This window comes from Martes martes (genome assembly GCF_963455335.1).
Source record: "Martes martes genome assembly, chromosome: 4".
NCBI lineage: Eukaryota > Metazoa > Chordata > Mammalia > Carnivora > Mustelidae > Martes > Martes martes.
The window spans coordinates 128,306,678-128,330,546 of NC_137891.1; the positions used below are offsets into that span (position 1 = coordinate 128,306,678).

The 23,869-nt window shown below is 39.6% G+C and overlaps 1 protein-coding gene across 1 annotated transcript in view; it reads right to left on the reverse strand.

Moving 5' to 3' along the window:
- Positions 1–203: 203 nt before the first annotated feature.
- Positions 204–23,869, reverse strand: part of ST6GALNAC3 (ST6 N-acetylgalactosaminide alpha-2,6-sialyltransferase 3) — a gene marked incomplete at its 5' end in the record, with an annotated part of 297,602 nt that continues 273,936 nt past the window's right edge. Inside the window, 2 exons of the mRNA XM_080801292.1 lie at positions 204–2,502; positions 3,555–3,662. Coding sequence (XP_080657418.1) covers positions 2,316–2,502; positions 3,555–3,662 — 295 coding nt within the window. The 3' untranslated portion in view covers positions 204–2,315. The remainder of the gene's footprint in view (positions 2,503–3,554; positions 3,663–23,869) is intronic.

The following is a 23,869-nucleotide window of genomic DNA, read 5'->3' on the forward strand; positions in this document are numbered from 1 at the left end:
TTTTTTGTTTCCCACTTTTAGAAAAAGGAGGCGAGAGACAACTATAATAGTAAGTGGGGTTGGGGCTCAGTTAAGGAAAAAAGAGGGGGTTAGAGAAAGGAAGGAGGCAAAGTTTCTTATTAGTAAGGACTAAAACAAATCGTTTAACCCTCTGTTTACCAGAATACTAAATAAATTATGTCATCTCCTGAAGCATTCTGATATTCAAGTGTTCCTTTTTATTTAAAAGTGGAACTTTAGTATCACAACAGGGGGGAAAACCATTTGTATTACAATTTTAACATTTGCATCTGTTTATTTTTCTTTGAGTGAGCATTTCTATCCATCATTCGCTCAACAAAACCTGACATACATACAACTGAAAAGCACACAAGGAAACAACAGAAGTATTGATGGAAATGGCCTTTGGCCATTTTCTTGGCTCTGGTATTGGTGTTATCCAAACGGCAGCAGAGAGCAGCAAAGAGACTTTTGCCCAGGATGGCCCCATTTGAGAACTTATCATGGGACCCAGCACTGGTAAGGACCTGCAGAGAGCTGCTGACGTGAAATGCGTCATCACTTTCATTCTTCAAATGATTCTGTCAGTTAAGCTCGGCTGTGTCTTTTGAATCATTTGCAAGGATATTTTTGGTCTCTCAGCTTCTGTCAGCAAATCAGCCCTCTCGTATCTAATGAGCAATGAGTGTATGGAGAACAATGTCATCTCAAGATGGGGACAGGAAATTGTATTTCTCTGCGTTCATTCCCTCCTGTTGCCCCTGCTTCCTTATCTTTTCTCTACCTAAAAAGAGTCATTCTAAAAGAAAATAAAAAAAATCAAAAGTACTTATGCTCACAGGAATCCTAGTCTATGGCCAGGACGATCCTTGTGATATTTTCTGCATAATCCTCATATAATATATTGTATTTGGCACTGAAATCAATTGGTTACTAGTCTACATAAATGCTATTCTATACAAATATTAGCAGAGGCAAAGATCTGGAATATATCAAAGCAATGAACAAATTACAGATCATCTGCTAAGGAGATGTCAGAATGTACAGGGAACAGCCCAGTAGGGGTGGCATCACATAGGACAGCATATGTATAAGGACTTTAAATTACAAAGCACTTTGGACATTAAGGTCATTATTAGTGTTGTTATTATGGTATAACAACTGATAACACTGTGGGGAAAATAAACCCCAAGAAGGCAAAAGCTCTGGTCAGATTTAATACCAGGAATCATTTCCTCTCCATGTCTAACAGTTGGCACTTGGCAACGATAATGTAATGGATGGAGAGATGCATCTGAGCCTATAAAGTAGAAATTTGAATATATAAATATATATTATGGAGTATGGTAGGATACAAATTGATGTAAAAATATGCTTTGCTTTCCTTGTTTCATGATTTTAAAAAGCATATATTTTTGTGTTGTTGGACGTTGAAGCAGAGTTAGCAAACCCTTTTGGTTATGTTTTAAGAATGCTTTCACAGTATATGTTATTACAGTGTTGGTATCTTACATGTTAAATAGCTTTCTAAAATATTTAGGACTCAACCAAAAATAACTAAGCAATAATAGAGATCACTCTAGTGACATGTTTAGTTATTTTGTTTGGGGTAGTGAGAATGGAGTGGCGAGACTGAAAATTCATCAAGATTTGCTAGTTGGCCCATTTTGAATTAAGTGTTTGAACTATTGAAGGATCCTGATGGGTAGGGTGTCCGTGGTATCTTCTTTGTTCATTAGGAAATGGCCTGAGGCTTTAGCTGAGGGAGGTACTCGAGGACCAAGTTCTGTCAGGAAGAGATTCCTTCCCCGCCTCTGGGCTAACAAGTAACTGTGGTGCAGTACTTGTACCCAGATAGCGTTTCTTGGATCAGTGTTTGACAATCAACCATTCTTCAAGATGGTAGAGCTGCTCAAGTTCAAGAGACTGGAGAGTAAACCTTGCCTCACGAGGCCAAATCCCATGGCTTTTGAAAGTTAGTCACTGTTTAAGAATTTTGCGCAGCTATCTTGAAGGATAATCTTCCCATTTCTTAGGTCACTGCTGTCTTGTTACTGGCCTTCATTTCAATTCCAGTTAAATTATAAAGTGCAGTATGTAATGTTGAACCTTCAGAAAGAATGTAAAGAGCACATCCACCCTCCATGAAATCCCAAGTTCAAATTACTGGCAGAGTCACCATCCATTTCGGAGAATGTACAGAAACTTGATCATCACTGTTGTCTTTCCCATCACCATCATCAGCATCGTCAGCATCACAGTTGTGGTATCGTGATCATGTCAAGTGTTGTGGCAACATCAGAAAAAAACTAACATCAAGACACTGTCCAGTTTGGGTGTGTGAATATTATCCTGTGATTCTTGGCCCATTTAGCAAACACTTTCTTTTCAGTGATAAACCTATGCCCCCCATATGGAGCATGTTCATGAAGAAAATATTCATCACACTCATCTCTTCCTTGTTCATAGTAATGATAAGGGACTTTTCTATATCCTTCTGTCCTAAAAAAAGAAAAAAAGAAAAGGAGAGAAGAATTGAGATGAAGAATGAAGCATTCATTTGCAAGAATCCATTATGTGCCCAGTAAATGCATTTACTTGCAAACTCATGCATGATTCTTGTCCATGAACTCAGTTAAAAGCTATTATGTATAAAAGCTTTTAGGAAGATGTACCAGATCCTTAGTGCCTTAATAAATCATATAAAATTTATATATCACACCAATTGCATTCAAACATATACCTATCTTGGAAGGAGGAAATGGTGTATAATGGAGGCAAACTTCAGATAGCCTGATGCCCTTGCAGAGCTTGAAGAAGCCTTGTGTTTTTTTAGGGTAAGATATTTCATACATCTGTGCTCCATTATACTTACAGTTAGGGTAGAAATATTTGATGATGAAGACTGTGGCTTAGTTACCATTTTGACAATATGATTAAAATGCTGAGTTATATGGTACCAGTTGTTAGTGGAGAAATAAATTTCATTACCTGGATGAAACAAAGAGGGTTCACTTTATTAAATAATTAGAAATGATCCCTCTATCAGGATATACTGTGGATGAACACATGTATTTTAAATCTGGATCTGGCAGATTACTTATTAGTAAACTATAATTTCCAGGAATTTTTGTTAAGTTGTTAGCTTCTTTAGGCTTCAGGACATTTTGTCCCTCAAGATCAAATATAACCATTGAGTAGCTAGCTATCCATCAAGCCATTAGAGCAGCAGAAATGACAAACTTGCTTTGCAAATTAAATAACCACTAAACTTGTTCTGTATTTCCACGCCACAAATCCCTCCTATGCCACTGATTAAGGGGAAACTGTTCCTTCTGACATTTGACATTAGGTGGTGAAAAATATTTTTCTTTTTATCACCCCTAAAAGTCACAACTTGATGCACTGACAATAAAATGTCATGTCAGCAAAGAGCACCGGGAAATAATTGTTGCTTTATCTGTTTCTCCGATTTATGGTATTGAAATGAATTGTGATATTTTGACAAGATATCAGAATTGGAGATGCATAAAAATAATTTCCTGTGATCTTACTTGCAGTAGGTGTCATTTATCATCCCGTAGACGTGAATGCCATAACAGGCATCCATGGCCAGAATGAAGGTAAACCATCCCGTGCTGAGATAAGAGCCAGACTGGACTCTGTGGGGGGAACAAGGACAAACAGCAACAAGAAACAAAACAAAACAAACAAAAAACATACACAGAACAACAATAAAATGTGGTGAGAAACGAGCAACCTTCTATCAAACACATAGCACTTGTTATCAGGAAAAAGCATTAAGAAACTTGACAATCTGTCAAAGATACACACTTATTTTGAATGATCTCTGAATAATTTATAGTCATGCTCTCACTCTTACTACCTTAAGCCTAGAAGCTATGCTGTATGGAAGAGAAGCCATATGGCAAATATCTGAAGTCAAATAATCCTGCTCCCTTCGGGGAAAAAAATAATTCATTTGATTTTCCGTAAGACACAAATTAGTGCTGTATATCAGAGGACAGATTTTCTAAAGTTGCTTGGAGCCCTGATGGGAACAGAATGATAATGGTGTTATCTTGCTTACCTGGACATATCACTTTCCTTAAGACTCATAGGGTTTCTGAGTATAAATTACATACTGTGTAGGTGAATGACTTGCTCTATGAAAGCATCTGAAAAGTTTTCCTTCACTGATTTCTAGGCATCATGAAACAAACTTTTCCTTTGTATGACCTATGCTACCAATCTCTTCAACACATTTTTACTGAACACCTACTATGTGCAATCACTGTTGTAGATGTTGACGATACTGCAGTTATCAAAACAACCAAAGATTTTCTCTTCATAGATTTGGAGGTGGCTATGCTCAGAAAGCCTCTTTGAAAATGGGAATAAAGATCTGGTTTGGGGTGGGGAGAAGAAGGTTGTTGTTGGTAGTGGGGTGGGAACAATAAGAAGCCATGTGGAACATACTGGAAAAGACGGTCTTATGTGCACAGTCTTTTGACTCTCATCTCGGCTGTATTAAGAATGGGCTTTGACAGGTTATGATTCCAGGGTCTTGGGATCAAGCCCATGTTGGGCTCTCTGCTCAGCGAGAGCCTGCTTCTCCCTCTCCCAGGTGCTCCCCCTGCTCATACTCTCTGTCAAACAAATAAATACAATCTTAAAAAAAAAGGGGGGGGCTTCAAGCCTGGACCACTTCCTTTATAAGAGGTAAGGAGCTCTCACATTCTGTGCCTGGCTATTGTCTTGTGTGAGTATATCATTCCTTGTTTCAGACTCAATGTGTACTCCTTTGTTCTGCTTCAGTATGTGTGCTACATGATCTCTGGTCAACCGCATACTCTGTCTGTCCCCTGCCAAGAAAATACAGGGTCCTTTGGTTGCCTGTAGGCGGAGGGCTCTGAATCAGCTGCCAGGAAGGACCCAAAGGCCATAAGGACCAAGGCTCACTTTTAGAGCTGATCTTGTTCTGTCTCTTTTCTATGTGAGTAAAGCACTGCTCCATCCAGTGTTTGACTGTGTTGTGTTTTTCTTGGCAATTCAAATAAGACACAGTATGAAGAGGTGCTTGGACTTCTTCCTCTGGTAATAGCAGACAGATGTCACTTGCTCAGCAGACCATATGAGAGTAAAGTGTTCCAGGAAGAGGAAATGTAAAGGGTAAAATCACAAAGATGGAAGTGTGCTTGGTATGTTTACAGAAAAGATGGGAATCATAGTAACCAACTGAAGGAAGAGAGTGGCTGATGTAGTTAGGTGTCGGGCTGATGGGAAGGGTCTGCCAAATTTCAATGGCTCAAGGGAATACTGGATGAAAAGCTGGATCTCCGTACTTGGCTTTAGCCAAGGGGACCCAATCCATCCAAAACGGGTAACTGTCTATCTCCTTAATCTCTTCCCATAGGAGCATTTGGGTCTCACCAGGCTATCTGGCAACTGTACAGCACCACTTCTAAAAAGACTACATTTCATACCTTCCACCTAGACTTCCTGGCATACTGGAGCATAGCCTGCTCTTCTAGAAACGGACACTTAACCCTGAGAACCACCCTCTGGGTACAGCCCTCCAGCCAGTAATCGCTTTCCGCTGATGTCCTATATTGTTGATGTAGTTCTCCAGTACCAAGCCATCAATGTGCTATAATTAGAAAGATGGATCCTTTGATTCTTTTTTTTTTTTAAACAGGCATTGTTTAGTATCAATTGACTGGCAACATGTAAGCATTTCAGGAGAAACACTAGCTCACAGAGGGGTATGATAACTGGGTTTTCTCACTTCTATTTTAATTGACTTTGGATGATCTGTAAGGAGAGACAAACCCAGTCCACATACATCCATCCACTCTGCTCACTTGCCACTGAGTCTGAAATGCTACCGTGTAAGTAATTTTTCTTTGTATTTCCTGGTGTGTCTTCTAAATGGAAAATATTCCAGAAACAGGATCACATAGAGTTACATGCACTTTCCTCCGGGATAAGAATAGTAGCAGCAGCATGGGTTAGGAATGAGTGCCAAGTGGGTGGGAAGATGTACCAGAGGAGGTAGAATACACTCAAGAACAACTCTGCTTATTATACAATTTAACTCGCTGTCCATCCTGTCTTCTGGAGTCTGGGGGAGGGGCAGCATGATGACATCTGCTTAACGCACCATCTGCTTGAAAGTCCTTATTTGAAAATTGGGAGAGATCAGAAGAGGCAAGAGTCTTGATTAAATGCTCCCAAACTGAATCTAGAAGTTTTGTCTGCATACTGATTTTTTTCCAGTTATATTTCTACTTGAACTGTATCTCCTTTTTACCTCTTTTTTCCTTCTCATTCTACTTTTTTAAACCTTTCTATCCTTAGGCTGGCCACACACTAGCAGAGATCACTAAAAATTACAGCATTTATTTGTACATGATAAGAAAAACAGATCTCATATATTGTTTTTTTTAACAGAAATTTATTGCAATCCTATGCCAGAAATTAGTGATGAAATAATTTATATATATTTTAAATGCACGTGGAACCCAGTGCAGGGCTTGAACTCACCACCCTGAGGTCAAGACCTGAGCTGAGAGCTCAAGAGTCAGAGGCCGAACCCACTAAGCCACCCAGGTGCCCTGTGATGAATATTCTCTTGAAGAATACATGGTCTAGTGGGGTAGCACACCTGTCAAGACAATCACAATACATGTAACAAAGCACAAGCCCAGGTGTTTCAGAGTCAGTACAGAGTGCAGTATGGAACTGAGAGTGTGGATACCTAGTTTCATATTCCAGCTTTGCTGCTGCCAAGCCTTGGACAAGGTATTTGACCTCTGTGGGTCATCTTAGTTTCCTTGTCTCCAAAGTGAGATAGTTGAACTAAGTCATATCTAAGGTTTGTTCCAATTTTAAAACCAAATGCTTCTGTGATCATCACCCTCAACTGTCCATCTGTTTTAAGCTTTACCCATTCTACAGTCATATGCTCCACACATGCTGAATGTAAAACTAACAAATGAGTTAATTAGTCAGATAACATTTAATGCCCACTTGTATGGTGGGCATGCCACTAAAAGCCCGAGGCATATATAAAGAGGGTGTAAAAAGTTTTACCTCACAATGGTGGTGGCTATAGTCACTAAACTTTTCCCTCTTTCACATTACTGCTCATGGAACATGCTGGAATGGCTGTCCAAGACCAAGGACACAATGAAATCACAGTATTGAGAGTAAAGCTGAATTTGAGTGAGAGAAAAAGGAAACTGAAATTAGGGCAAATTTTTTTCTTTTTATGTGGTTTTCTAGGAGTCAGTTTGTCCATAGAGAGGCTGTCAAGGACCGAGATAACATTATAGCTCCAGCCTAAAGTGTGGTGGGGGGAGGGGAGGTCATTTGTGTGACATGGGGACCTCTACTCCGCAAAACAAGTTCTCCTGGCTCATTCTGCTCCAATCCAGATAGTCACTCTGAGTGGTCAACAGCAAACTTTCAGGACAGAAGCAAAGGATAAATAGGGTACAGTTGTCAAAGTGGTTCCTCTTCCTACTTGTCTTCTCTTCACCACAGGAAAAGAAGGTCATGGGTTTCAAAATTCGACATCTGGTCAACTTATCATCTTATCAAATGATAAGGAAATTTTACCATGTCTCTGCTACTTGATGATTTTTAAACCTAACCTATTACTTTTTTAAATTATTTTTTTATTTTTTAAAAAACATATGATGTATTTTTAGCCCCAGGGGTACAGGTCTGTGAATCGCCAGGTTTACACACTTCACAGCATTCACCATAGCACATACCCTCCCCAATGTCTATGTAACCTATTACTTTTAAGCAAAACCTTATTTTGTTTCTGGATAGACAGATCATAACAGTTAGGCTGAAAATCTTCATGTAAGCTGTGTAGCATTCGGTTCTGACTGCGGGGACTCATAACTGCTTAAGTGCCCCGTCCTAAAAACAGCACTTTAATGAGACAGTTGCATTTTCTCTCTCTGGTGCCTCTGATAAATTTGGGATGTGAAATCATGTGAGGTTTCTTACCCATAGTACATGCTGGGGATAGCAAAGTGGTTTCTCCTCAGAATACTTGGAGCTAATGTCATCTACAGAATACTTATAGTGGCATAATGGCAACTGCTAGATTAATCCAGAAACTCTTCTGAAGAATTGCTCAGAAGATCCGAGTCCCTAACGGAATTCACTGGCCTGGATGGCACTGGCTCTGGAAATTCTTGTAGCTACATCACTCCAAACTCCTGCTGTGTGGGTGTGCTAGAGATGAGGATGTATAAATTACACCCAAGTAGACCTCTGGAGGTTCAATAAAAGTAACAAAAAGACTTGAGCCGACGTATGTGAAATTGTTTATGCTTTTCAGCTAGAAGGGATCTAGGGATAACTATCAGATGCTTTTAAAAATTCTTCAAGGGTCTCCTCTGGGGCCAAATATTGTCTTGTAATTTGTCAGTCATGCACGAGGCGCTAACTATGTACCAGCTGGCCATCAGCCATGGCACTTTTTATACCTTCTACATTTGGAGATCGATAAAAACAATTATTGTCATCTACAAATAAACAATCAAGATTCCCATAGGGATGATAAGAGAATTTAAAGCCCTAATTCAATACAATAAGAAAGCTTAAATTAACGTGGCAGAATAATGAGCCGTGCAGAGGAAAGTAAAGGCAGGAGTGTTAAGAGGAAGCTATCAATCATTTGTTTCCACTGGCCAAGCTTTGCATCCCACTGCTCCTTGGTAATCAAGGTACTTACTACTTGGAAACTACTTAAATTTACTTGCTCATCTCTTGGAAAAATGATGCTGTCAACACCTTGATATAGCACATGCTTGAAGGCATATCATTTTAAAATATGATCTTTCATCTAGTTTATTACCAATAAAATATAAGCTACCTTGCCCCTTGATGTTTACTTACTGTTGCTTGATGTCTAAAGGTCATCACATGCCCACAGGGATTCGTTGTCTGTCAAGCTCTCCTTATTTTTACCAGTCCCAATCTTTTTGACTGTCAGCATGCTTCATTCACCTGTACTTTTGCTTCTGAGCATGCTCTCTCATCTTCTCATTTCTGGAAACATATTGTGAAGCACTTTCTTCCTATTGCCTGGCAAGCTCGAACTTTCTAATGGGCGAGATTTCCCTTCTGGGGAATTTCGGAGGAGGAACTGAAGAAACTAAAATGGATACTCTTCGGAAGAAAATGGGATTACACTGAATCTACTATTTATTCACAGGATGCTCTACTAATTATTGAACACCATTAACTCAGTGACTTGGGTTCTGAACTCAAGAAACTGGCCTTTGATGGATGAAATAATAGCCCTTTCTCTGTATCAGGGTTTCTCAATCTTGGCACTATTGTTGGGGAGGGGGGTGCTGCTCTGAGCAATAAGTTCTTTTTCGTAGCTCACCAGATTCCAATCTGTTCCCAGATCACCTGTGCCCTAAAAGGGCAATAGATCTCTTGACTCCCCAGTGCCTACTCTTGACTTGAGTGGCTTGCCTTGAGGATGTCCCTGATCCTAAAAATCCAGGTTCTCCCTATCTACAGTTCCTATTCTGCCCACTCTACTCACTGTCCCACTGGTTTTCTTCAACCAGCCAAATATCTTACTTCTTTCTCTTTCTTTACAAACCCATCCGAAGCCATTCAGGTTTGGTGAATACTAAATCATTATTATCTTACCTTTTAATACAACCCTAGGAATCAGCACATTCACTTGATCTAGACCCAAAGGGCAAGTCCTGACCTGCACTGGGGAGTGTGCAGTGGGAAAAGGAACAAGGATGAGGAGTCCAGTTGCTTCAGTCTCTGGCTGCTTCCTCTTCACAGAATGGCTCCTTGGGGGGCCTTTGGCTCAAACTCTGCAGCCTAAATTTTACTGTTTCTTACTCATTTCTTCGATGAACTGATGAAAACAAGGCCTGGGGCACTCCAAGCTAACATTTTAAAAGCATAATTATCATTTATCAAAGCCCAAAGGGGATCAAGACCCTCCCAATAATGGAGGTTTGTTGGAGAGCACAATATCGGCAGCAGCATCTGAAATCTGCTACACTCAGGAGTAAAAAGGGAATTTAAGAAAAGAATTAATCAATATTTCATGTCTTGTTTTAACACTATTGGATCTCCGTTCTCTCATCAATATACTACACTGGCAGGATAAATAAAAATAGCAAAGTAAGTTTCCATATACCTTCCTAGGGAGTAGGAATGCCTGACAGAATACAGATTATTCAATTAAAAACATTCTTTCCCCCATTTTTTTTTCAAAAGCCTGTGGATAATGAAAGGATACATTCAAACAAAAAGAGTGGGCAAGAAAAACAGCTGATGGTTATCAGTAGCACCTTGGGATTCAATCTAATATTGTGAACCAGTCTAATGGAAGCAGAGCTCAAAGTGTGGAAACAATTTCAGCTGTCCCCAAGTCATATATTGTGGTATATTATTCGATAGTCAGGGGCTATGGAAATACTCTGGAGTTTTCCCATTATATTAACACTGTATATTTGTACTATCTATCAATGGGACATGCCCAGCAAATCTTTAGGCAGCAACAACTTTCTGCAAATCAGGCAGCAGAATTCTCGATCTTGGCTGGAATCATTTGCAAATGGACGTAAACTTCTCAAATGAATAAAAATATCATACTGTGGATGGTGATTCTTAAGAGAATGCACCAAATGAAAGGAATCTAGACCTGAAATACAATGAAAAATGGACCATGAGTAAAGGGAGAAAGCAGTAAATCTTAGAGGAAGACTGCCTTACCCTCCCAATCAGCTCATGTGAAATGCCCATGCTAATCAGTAGGCACTTGGACTGTGAATGTAACAAATAGTTTTCCTGCTATAGAATCAACAGGACTCTCTGACTCGTGATGAATGCAACGAAATTGTACAAAAGGAGCATAATAAGAAACGACTGTGTTCTTTTCAAAATGTACATTTAAAAGTAAAATGGTACAGCTCCCAAAGGTATGATTTATGGCTGCTGTAGCAATAGAAGATACCACTCACAAAAATTACTTTGTTCATTCATCTCAGAAATTAAAAGGTTATTTTGCTTTTGCCCTTTGGCTTTAAAGCCCCTTCAGTTGGAAATCTTGATTTCTGGGATTTCGTTCACTTTCTTAAACGAACAGTGGAACCTCAGCAATGGCAGGGAGGCATGGTGGAGAGCTCATGGGCCCACTTCATTAAGGCAGGTCTGGTTCCTTAACCATACGGTATTGACTGAAAGGTATTCCCTCCAAATTCTTACATTGAAACCCTAATGCCCAATGTATTGGCATTTGGAGATGTTGCTTTGGGGAGGTAATTTGCTTTGTTATGAGGTCATGAGGATGGAGCCCTTGTGATGGGATTAGTGACCTTCTAAGAAGAAGAGACCCCAGAGCTCTTTTTTCCCATCACGTGAGAACACAGTGAGAAATCTGCGAGCCAGGAAGAGAGTTCTCACCAGAAACTGTCCATGCTGGCACTCTGAACTCGGACTTCCAGCCTCCAGAACTGTGAGAAAAATCAATTTCTGTTGTGTTCAGTCTAGGTATTTTGTTATGGCAGCCCAAGCAGGCTAAGACAATGGGCATCTCTCCCACAAACCTAAACTCCTCTCACTCTCTTTTCCAGGACTTCTCGTGAACTCTCTCATCTAGTTATGTGTGCCCATTTTTTGCTCCTTAAACACATCTTGTGTATGCCCGTTTCTGTCTTTTCTCACTTTGCTGACATATACCTTCCTTCTTCCTGAAATGCTCTCCCCCACATCCTCTTCAGTTTCTAATCTCATTAAGTTTATTCTGCTTCCTCTCATCCATTCACACTGTAGGGGTGAGACAGGGGACTACGCCCGGGAAATACCAGGGACAAGTTGGGGAGACAGACTCGATGACCATGTTTAGAAATAGGGCTATCAAGGAGGTAATTCCCTGCAAGTGGTAAAGGGGATTCTTTTCCCAACTGGGAGCAAGAGCTGATCTGTGGATTAAAGCTAAATAACACCAGGCAGAAAAAGGAGAAGGAAGAGAGCCTTTCAAACAGAGGGAATGGCCTTTGCAGTTGCACTGAGGCATGAGAATAAAGGGAGTACCGAATAGTTCTCCGCTGTCCTCTTATCTGGACTGGACCTCAAAACGGCATCAGTGTTTATTTCCATAATAGATTATTGGTTAGAGACAGGATGCATACATAACACTGATTTATTTTTCTTCCTTACATTACACTTTGAAATATTAGAGATATCTTGATGTTCTATATAGCTAGTCTTTTCAGATGATGGAAATTTATGGATCTGGAGAAAAGTATCTAGGGAAAAATTGGCAGAATTATGTTTTTTTCTTCCTCATTAAATTCCTCATTAATTCAGAATTGTGAACAAATGTAAACAATATATGACTAAGAATAAATACAATTAAAATATGTGTGATGACAATGGATGTACCCAGTAGTGTTTGTCTGTGTTATAAACCAAGTTACAAGTCATGAGCAAACTTTTCTGATCTTCACTTACCACCAAGCAGCCTTCCTCAGTACACACCTAGAGGCTCTCGACCTTTTCCGTTTAAAGGGGAAACAGTTTTTACATAAGCATCAAATTTACTGATTTTTTTTTTTGACAAATGGAAATGAAAACAAATACCATTAATACTGCTTTAAGGATGTGAGCCCTTTAAAATACCTTTTGGCTCTAGAAATGCTGACCTAACTCTAAAGCAACCTCTTCTACAGGAAGAGATGCTACAGTTGCTACAGTGTCCTTTTATACCTAATCTCTATTTCCAAACTCTCTTTGCCCCGGATCTCTGGTTTACCTAAATGGCCCATAATTCCGATGACATGAGAAATTAGGGACAACCTGTGTAGGTTCTGATCTCAGACTATTCAGGCTACTCCAGAGGCCCTTGTCTCAATGATCATAGACCTTCTTTCAACCTTCCAGTGCTAGATTGTACTGTTCATTCCCTCCCCAAACATGGCTTGCTTGTGAGTGCAGTAACTTCCCTGCCTCCTTGACTTTGGGCTTGGTCAATGACTTGCTTTGACCAATGGAACAGAATTAGTGATATTTCCCAGAAGAAAATTTAAAAAGCATCACACGGTTCCCATTTTTTACACATCTCCTCTCCATCATGAGAAGAACGCCACCCAGTAGGGGGTGCTTCTTTAGCCTGGTTCCTGGGATGAGGACACCCATGCCCCAGACATGAACTCAAAACTGGAGCCAAGTTCAGCTAAGCTTAGCAGACTTATAGCTGATCACAAACCGGTGAGCAGGAAATAAATGCTCTTTAAGCTATTGAGTTTCAGGGTTGTTACTTAGCAAAGAGCTGACTAAATTTTTTTTATTAGTAATAATAATTGCTATCATTTATGGGGCATTTATGTGTAGTAGACATTGTTCCAAGAGCTGTGCATGGGTCATGTCATTTACTCCTCACAACAACCCTGACCTGTAGGGAGTATTAATGCCACCATTATACAAATGAAGGTTTGGGAAGATATAAACTATTTGCCCAAAGACAGCTAACACCAGAAAACTCAGGTTCTTAACTAAGTACTTTCTCAGTCATTGGTCTCGGAATTGTCCAAGACACCACATGTCTGACAGGGCAGTCATCAAAGAACCTCAAGTCTTCAGATTCTATCAATAGCCCTCTAGGAAATCTTGACCCTGCCACTTCTTCTTGGTCCATGTTTTTTTGTTTATTTGTTTTGGTGGCAGAATAAGGAGACTGGCATAGGTTAGGGTTAGGGTCTTTGGTCACTAAGGGTTCAGAATTGCAGTTACAGTAACAGAGCCCATGCTGGAGGGTACAGCTGTATATTTTAGTACAGAGATACTATCACTTTATAGATTTGTATTTATGACTTCAGGATTGAAAACAGCTTTTAGAATTTCAACCATAGTCACGTCCAAATAACAGCTTTATGCCACAGGTGTGGAGATGTGCATCAACTTTAAAAAAAAAAAATGAAGGGACAAGTCATGACCTAATGATCAAGTTCGTAGATCCTCTTCTTTCCCCAGGCATGGCTTCCTTCCAGCCCTTAGGTTCTGTAACCTTTCAATAAATTCTTCTCTTTGGCTTGTGTCTGCTGGAAGAGGTGTCTGTTCTTTGCAACCAGAGATATGAAGTTGGATTGATTGACCTCTAGGACCTTTTCCAAGAAAATGAGTCTATTAAAAACTCCAGGTACAATTAGGGACTTCACTTCTAACTAATCTTTAACTCTTATTAACAAACACTATTTGATTTGATCCTGGTTTTATACTTAGGCTTTAAAAATTGCTTCTTTCTAACTTACCCTTCAAGTTATCTTGAAATCATGCCCTTCCTAAATTGATGTGGGCTTCAGTATTCTGAATGCTAATCGCCTTTCTTTACCTAAGGCATAGGTACCTATTCCACTGCTAACCTGATAAAGGTAATTAATGGAAGGTTTTGGCTTTCTCTTCTAGCTCTCTTATCATCCATTCTTTCTGCATATACTTTCCTTAAGACTGAAGGAAAAGAAAAGGAAAGATTATAATCAGGTAGGAGTATATCTAAGTAGATAAAAGCCCTTTCCCTGCCACTTTTCCTTTTTTAGCAAAGAAATGAAATGACTCACTTTCCCTTAGCTTTTTGACTTAACTGGAACTTGAGTTAAACCAAGATTTTCCTTTAGGAATAATCCTAGCACAGAATCAGACTCAAACTTGCTTCTGACACAAATGCTTTCCAAGCCCTTGTTTTTCTCTCAAAATGAAAATTTATGTTTAAAGAGAACTTTTAAACAACCAAAAGTTTTAACAAGGATTGAAGACAGAGATTTGAGGTCTTTTCACCCCATTGAAGGAGATTGGGGATCCAAGCTTCTCGCTAAAGCCTCCAGTACCACCGGGATCATCACTAAACCAGCCTCAGCCTGAGCCCGAGCAATCGGGGCTACACATACCTGTGCAATTTGAAAAACCTGAAGTAGCTCTCACATTCTTCTGGTTAAGAAAGACTAGTTTTGCTGCCTAGCTGAAGCTATTATCGCCTTTTTGACTGAGTAACATGACTCAAAAAGTCCTAAAGTAAATTATTTTGAGGGGTAAATTTATTTTTAATAGGAAAAACTAAGCAGTACTCTCATTTTCGCCATCTATTAAAATTGTTTTTATCTGGCTCACTAAAGAAGGATAATTCAATTAGAAAAGGTCAGAAGCAACAACTGACATATGAATCTCCAGGCACTGAGAAGTCTCCTCCGTAAGAGGAGGCTTCCTTTGTCAGTTTTCCAGTAGGCTGACATTCACTGACTACCTTACACACAATGCCTTTGCAAATGATAGGCCATCATCAGTGTATCAAAGCAGGATCTTGTTCTTCTAGTCTACCTCTAGCAAATTCCTTAAAAGGGAGTCTGTCTGCTCCAGCAGAACACCTGAAGTCAAGTGATGTGGTGATGGAATCTTCCTTGAAACAGTCAGAGCTAATGGAGTCTTACCTGTTAAACTAGCCCTTTTTGCCCATTAAGGTTGAAAGTTACCCCATTTAATTTTGTCCAGAAGTTTTAGTCCTAAAAAAAAAAAAAATCAATTTTTCTCTCTATTCTTGAGATGGGATCTGGTTTGAGAGGAGAACAGTCTTCCTTTGAAATCGAATCCATATTTTCCAAATGAGCTACACTTCCTGCTTAGTGAAGTGAAGAATTTCTTTCAAGGAGGTGGTGTTTTCCCCACAGTGTTGCTACACAGCTTGGCCAGCAATCTATGGGGAAGGGACCCATGTGTTTGTTGCTTACAGTAAATTCACACATGGAAAGAAGCCTTTCTGTGTGTATGCTCTCCATACCAGAAACTCTTCCATGCTAGTACCTCCAGAAACTTGTAGAAAAAGGACATCCCCACCTCTTTTCACAATATTATCCTACCCATATCAGGAAAAAAATCAGGAATATCCAAAAATGTAAAGAAGGGGGAAGATAATGATCATTCCTTTCCTCCATTCAGAAGAGAAAACTTTCATGTGTCTCCAGAATTCTTCTAGCCCAGTATTTTCTTTGATCCCGTTATTTTCTTTCTTTAGGGCAGACAAAATGCCCTAAAGAGAGAACTAGAACACAGAGCAGAAGCAATATATTATAGAAAGTGCCAGAAAGAAATATAGAGTACAACTTAGAACTTGAGAGTGTCGGACTGAAATGTGTGGATGTTATCTCAACAGATTTCCCTGCATTGCAACAGTCGCAGAATGTCGGAAAAAGAAATCTCAGCACCCAATATATAAGAAATGAGAAGGACGTAGGAAGACAGTTGAGATCCTTCACCTGGCATATTTGTTTTCACCAGCTGTTGATAAAATTTTATGTCCATGTTTCTGACCTCTGACATTCTGACTCATTTGCAAGGGAGTGACTGGAAATAAGAGCTCCAGAATTCTGGAAGCTGTTGGGTAGTGACAGCAGATGGACAGAATCACCAGCCTACTTTTATTATCAGAGCCTGTTTATTGGATTTCATCCATTCCTCTTCCATTCCCCTTAACTCTGCTTAGTCTTGAGAGTTCATAATGATGCCAAAAGGATGAAGAGATCTAAACATTTGCCTTTTGTAGAAAGGAAAGACGAGGCATGAAATTCTGTGAAAGCCTTATCCCAAAATAAGAAATTGGTTTAAAGGTAAAGCTGTCTTCCTCCCTCATGAACTGGACAAAGAGAACTGGTGAGTGATGCTGACCTAGTGGGCTCCCTCTGCATCACTGCCACACAATCCTGTGCTCCTGAAATGGAAGGTTCCAGACCCCTTTACCACGTCCTCATTCCTGAAAAACCCTTTACTGTCACCAGAGACCAAAATCTCCCAAAGGCTGTGAGTCTACAGTCTATTCCTTCTCCCAGAGGCATCCTTCCTTCTTATTTTATCCATCCATGCCATTACACCTGGGCCCTACCATCTACCCCCTGGAGCCCCGACCTCCAATTCCTAGTGACAGGCCTGATGCCACTCTCCCTAGAGGCCTTGTTTCCAGTCCTTTCCACCCTTTCCCAGGCCCCATTTCCCACCACTGCTCTCATAATGGGTTCTGATTTTATTGTTCTGGGGGTAAGGTCTGAGTCTTTGTACTTATTTTTAAAAATAAATACCAAAAAAGCCTTCCTAGGTGATTATAGTGGGATGTGTGCAGCCAGGGTTGAAAATCACTGCTATAAATGGTAGTTAGGTTTGAGGATTCTATTAGAAGTTGAGTTCCACTTTATTATAAATTAAATTAGCTTTTGAAGATTGGCTTGAGAATCTAACCACTATTTTTAAATTTGTTTCTTTAGCAAAATGTGTCCCAATTTATAAACAGCTGACTTGCAAACTGACTGGAAACTTGCCAGTGAAGGGATGCTGGTCAGCAAAAATGTCCTATCTTAGATAACTATGTCTGGCACACAGTAGGCGCCCAATATGTCCATCTTAATCGAATTGTTTTTGGAATGCAGGTTGAGCCTAAGTAGGAAACTGACAACATTTTTTTCCCCCTGAGGAAGTTTAAACAGTTTGCCAATGTATTCTCATTGATGATGTAAAAGAAAGGCTTACTGATATGTCAAGGATATATCACATGTCAGAGATGGGGCCTAAATCACCACTTAAAATTAGGTTAGGCCTCACATGCACACACCCCTTGTAGCCATTTACCTCCAGAATCAGGTCCCCCACTCCCCAGCTTTACTGAAATGTTAATGACGTATAACATATACAAGATCAAGGTGTGCTTCGTGACGATTAGATACATGTATATATTGTGAAAAGTAATTCCCACAATAATGTCAGTTAACACCCCCATGCCTTATATTATTGCACTGTGTGTGTGTGTGGTGTGTGTGTGTGCATTTGGTGACAACATTTAAGATCTACTCTATTTAAAGTTTTTAAGTATAAAATAGAATCTTTTAAAAAAAAGCTTTTAAGTATAGGGCTCCTGGGTGGCTCAGTAGGTTAAGCATCTATCTTCAGCTCAGGTAATGCGATTGAGGCCCATGACGGACTCTGTGCTCAGTAGGGAATCTTCTTCTCCCTCTCCCTCTGCTCTCCCATCCCCTGCTTGTGCTCTCTCTCTCTCTGTTCTCTCCCTCTCAAATAAATAAATCTTTAAAAAAAGAAAAAAGTTTTCAAGTATATAATACAGTATTGTTAATTGTGTAGTCCCCCTGCTGTGCATTAGATCCCCAGATCTTATTTATCTTATAGCTGACAAAGAATCAGGTTTTAAATTCCTTTTTCTAGTCAGTTGACCTACAGCTTAGCCAGAATTCTGATTTCATCTATCAGGATTGAACTACGCTCTGTACATTTTATAAATCACAAATCATAGCAAAGGGCCGGCTACATGCGGTGTGCCAAAGAAAAGAGAATAAATGAACCCACAGTAGATACATCAAGATCAAGAGGCATATTCACTATTAAATCCCTGAAATCACGAGGTAAAATATCAATTTAACTAAATTAATTTCAGTCTCTTGAATTTTCACTGCAAAACAAACTCTGAAAATTGAGAGTGTCATTTATACCTTCCTGATTTGGTAAAGCACATACTTAATGGAATCTCGTGGCAATTAATGTCTTAGGTCATCAGACAGACACAGGCAAGACTCTTGCCTCCCTGCTTTCGGCTGTCACCAGGCACCCTCCTACCTTTGCTGTCTCCAGTTTTACAGTCAACAAAACCCAGAAAGTGACATTTGCATACCAGCCTCCCATAGGAAAGCTTCCTTAGTCTTCTGTCAGCACAAAACTCTTCCAATTATGTTCAGCCTCAGAAGTGCCATTTTATTCATCAGAAGGCCATTTTCCAGTTTTTAAATGGCTTCGGACCTGCCACTTCTCTGAATAACCCTGACGAAAAGAGCACTTGCCATTCACCTTGGACTGGGCTTGTAGCGCTCCCCCATGACCAGCATGCAGTTAATACGACTAATGTATTCGGGATGGTGCCCTGACTGACTGAGGTGGTTTTCTAAAACCCGGGCTTGCAACTGCTGATTTGCACGTTGTAAGAGAAGAAAAACTAAGTGCTCACGACTGTGGTGCTGTGAATACTGTTTCCTTCCACTCACTCATGGTTCAGGAATTCATGATTATATTAATGCAGCCAAGGGCTTTTGTCAGATAGTAGATGGCTCCAGCTCCTGAATTATTTAATTTAATTTTTTTTTTTTTTTTTTTGGATGGCAGCACCATCGTTCTCCAGGCTACCTGCGTCACCCTTGACTTAGCCCTCTTCCGCATCCTTCGTGCCCCATTAGTTACTGAGTCATGTCAGCCCTTCCTTCATGCTGTCTCTCACATTTGTTTCCTACTTCACATCGCACTGCTCCTCTAAGACCCTGAGTAACAAAGCGGCTCAGAGGTGGACCTCGGATGAGTACGTCCACCCACTGTGGTATATCTATGAAATCTTTGTGCACTCCAGTCGCAGGAAGCCACCATCAACGCACAAGGTGTCCCTTCACAATCACGGCGTTTTCTTTAAAATCACAAAAATTGGAACCAGTGAAGGGGGATAAGAAAAAAAAAAGAAAAAAATACATATTGTGACAACACTCAAGCAGTGCCATGGAGAAAGATATGTTTTTCTATCTCCCTGCTCAATAATTTTCTCTAGTCATAGGGGACTTTATTGTGGAAACAGCCTCTATGTATTTCCTGGTAAAGTGCTGGAACTGAGAAAGCCAGGTTAGACACAAAAACAATATTCTTTGATTCAGTCTCTGCTCTTCACTGTGGCACTCTCCCCCATCATCTCTTTCAAGAAGGCAATGCAACAGGAAAATCAGATTTTCCTCTAATCAGGGGTAAGGAGTGATTTTTAGCTTTGTGACTGATCATCAAGGAGTTTCAAAGAACTCAGTGTTGGTTAGCCATTCCAATCTTTTTCTTTTTTTTTAAATTTATTTATTTGACAGATAGAGATCACAAGTAAGGAGAGAGGCAGGCAGAGAGAGAGGAAGGGAAGCAGGCTCCCTGCTGAGCAGAGAGCCCCATGTGGGGCTCGATCCCAGGACCCTGGGATCACGACCTGAGCTGAAGGCAGAGGCTTTAACTCACTGAGCCACCCAGGTGCCCCTAGCCATTCCAATCTTGAGTTCATATGGCTACACACCACCAAAATCGTTTGATTCTTTTCCCTTTGTGTCCCCACTACATAAGCAGTAACATTTAATAAGCATGTTAACATTGGCCTAGCTTCCACTAGGCTATTCAGTGGAAGGATCTTTGACCGGATGAACGGATGAGTTAGTTTCTCCCAATAACTCACCTTTGCACAATGTTCTTCTTTGAAGAGAAGAGTGGTGCGTGGAGCAGAGGGAAGCACTTTTTTATAGATAGCTATTATTTTCCTCTAACATACGTGTTTCCTTTTTTGGCACTCATCACATTTCAGAGAATAACTCAGAGACATGTAATCTTAGCAGTTTCTTTTTGTCTTGAAAGAAATACAAGCTGCATGTGGTTAAAGAATTATATCTTCTGTGATTTGTGTTTTAGACAAAGGTATGTTATTTTTATGTTTATTCTACTCAGCATGTCTAAAGACAAACAGAAATAACTGGCAACTTATTAGCTTATTTAGAAAAAAATCATTTTGAGTATTAAATTCCCTCGAGTATATTGAAATATTTGAGGCCATTATTGCACCTTGAAAGTACTGAAATTAAATGTTCCAGGGCGGAGAAATGCACCAACTAATGAAGGATAAAAAAAACCCACATATATTTAGCACCTAAGGAGTTGTTCTATATAAACCTGGAAAAAAGGATTCATTTAATTTATGAATTAAACATTTTAGGGACACATCAGTTGTATAAAACCAGGGGAAGTCAACACATGGGCATTTATTTAACAAACAATGTGCAGTTATTCAACAAACACTAAACATATCAAGTGGCCTGCTATGAGCCGGGGCCTGCACAGATAAGGAATTTTGCCTTTTAATGTTGAGTAATCCTTGTATTAGAAAGGAAAACATGTAAACATTTTTGTGTGCTTTTATGCCCAAGCCCGTAGAAGATCCATGAAGTATTCTGTCTGTAATAATATGGCATCTCTCTGAAGAAAGCATTCTGTGCCTGGGGGAGGAATTTGTCTCAAAAGTGGCCTTAACACCCCATTTCTCCCCTTACAGACCATAAAATGTTCAACATCATCCCCACACTGCTTCAAAGTGTTTTAAAAACCCAATCGATACTCTTCAACCCTCTTCTTGGGATTCTAGACCAGCAATTCACCCAGCTCTGTTTCTTCCGTCAGACCTTCGCTCTGTTCACCTCACTTTGTGCCTGGCATCAGGGACAACATGCTCATGGAGAACTGTGATTCTCCTGTCTGGGCTTCTATCGTCTTCTTCCCTGACCTGACTCTGATGGCCCCCATTCTGTGGCGCACTGGAGTGACAAAAGCAAGGAGTTACTGCTTCCAAGCAGAGAGCAATCATTTTTTACTCTGAGTAAACAATCTCATGTTTACTCAGAGTGAGGAAAATGGAGACACTTGAAGCCTCGTCAGTAAAGAAAATTGAGCTAACAGGGGGATTCAATTATAAGCTCACTGACAACCAGTTAGCATTATGTTTGGGTTCATCTCTCTTTGGGCTATTTTATAGAAAATATTTCAAATTAAGAAAATAAAATCCTATGATAATTCCCATGCTGCATAAATTGTTCCAGAGCCCAGAAAAATATGGAACATGTCCCACTTCATATTACCAATCCAGCATCACAGTGATACTGAAACCTGGAAGGAGCCAAGAGGGGGTAGGGATGAAAAATGACAGTACAATTACTCTTGTAATTACAGACTCAAAAATCCTCAATTAAAACCCAACCAACTGATCTTAGCACCAAATTAAACAGTCATACGCCTATGGCTAAGCAGGTTCTATTCCAAGAGTGCAAGGATAATTGAATATAGGGAAAGCTATCAATATGGCACTCCTCAAGTGTGTTCGACTGAACCCTAAGTCCATGGGATACTAGTAAGTATTCTATAAAGGAAGTGGGACAGGTAATGTTTAGAAATGGTGGTTTTAACAAAGTTAACTGGACTATTTTCATTGTATTGAGATATAATTGATACAGAGCACATATAAGTTTAAGATGTAGAGCATTAATGACTTGACAAGATATATCATGAGTGATTATCACAGTAAGTTTAATTAACATTCTTCACATTATATAGATACACACAAAAATGTTTCTTTTTCTCTTGATGGAAACTTTTAGGATCTATCCTCTTAGCAGCCTGTAAATATATCATACAGCAGTATGGGGGGTGTGTGTGTGTGTATAATTTTTTAACAGAATTTCTTCACTGCCAAATTCAGACTTGTCAGCATCTTTCACATGATAATGAGCTAATGAATCTCTAAGAAAAGAATGTGCTATGCAACATTTCCCCAAGTTATTTGACCAGATGACAATTTCCTCCCCACTCAGTTTTTTTTCATGGACTAGCCTGTGGAAAAAGTATTATCTGGGAGAATGTTTTTGGTGGATCCTGTATTAATTTAATTCATTGCATCAGTCCCTCAGGGAAACACTATATCATTTCTTCAACAGATGCCAGAAAGATAGATAAAATTCAATATTCAATCCAAATAAAATTATTTTAATCTAGGACCAAAGGGATATCTCCTTAATATAATAAAGAACACCTCTTAAACTAAAGGTGAACATCGTAAGTAATGCTGAAATGCTAGAGAATATGTGTCATTAAAATCAAGAACAAAAAACAAGTGGATGTTGTTATCTTTTTTCTTTTAACATTGTTCTGAAAATTTTAGTGAATGGAATAAAACATGAAATGTTAATGATGAAAAGACACAGAGATCTTATACCTACATGAAAGATTGTTTAAAAAACTGTAGAAAGAAGGTGCACCTGGGTGGCTCAAGTTGGTTGAATGTCTGGTTCCGCTAAGGTCATGATCTCAGGGTCCTGGGATCAAGCCCCATGTTGCATTCTCTGCTCAGTGAAGAGTCCGCTTTGAGATTCTCTCTCTGCCTCTCCCTCTGCCCCTCGCCCTGCTCACACGTGTGCACTTGATCTCTCTTTCAATAAATAAAATATTTTAAAAAATTAAAGAAGGAAGCTAAAAGCAATTAGGATTAGAGAATTTGATAAAATGGTCAAGTACAAAATATATATATTTAAAAATGAATAGTTTTCTTTAATAACCAGAACCAATGGGTACAAAATATAATATGCTGAAATAATCCTAAAATTCATAAGAGCAAAAGTATTTTTTAAAATACTGAAGAATAGGGACGTCTAGGTGGCTCAGTGGGTTAAGCCTCTGCCTTCAGCTCAGGTCATGATCTCGGGGTCCTGGGATCGAGTCCCGAATCGGGCTCTCTGCTCAGCAGGGAGTCTCTGCCTGCCTCTCTGCCTACTTGTGATCTCATGTGCTCTGTCAAATAAATAAATAAATAAAATCTTTAAAAAAAATACTAAAGAATAATCTTAATAAAAATCTGTGGGACTTTCAGGACTGGACTACCAATTTCATTGACTGGAAAATATATCCATTCTCCCTAAATTAATAAATTTGGATCCAATTCTGATAAAAATTCCAGTGGTGCAAAAATAGTGACAAAGGTAAAATATATTGACAAAGTAGGGGAAGAAACATTGGTAACACATATAGAATGCAAAGAGTTGATGTTTTATTTATTTAATAATTTTTATTTATTTATTTTAAAGATTTTATTTATTTATTCGACAGAGAGAGAGAGCGAGAGAGCGAGCGTACAAGCGGGGGGAGAGGCACAGGGAGAGGGAGAAGCAGGCTCTCTGCTCAGCGGAGAGGGAAAAGCAGGCTCTCCGCTGAGCAGAGAGCC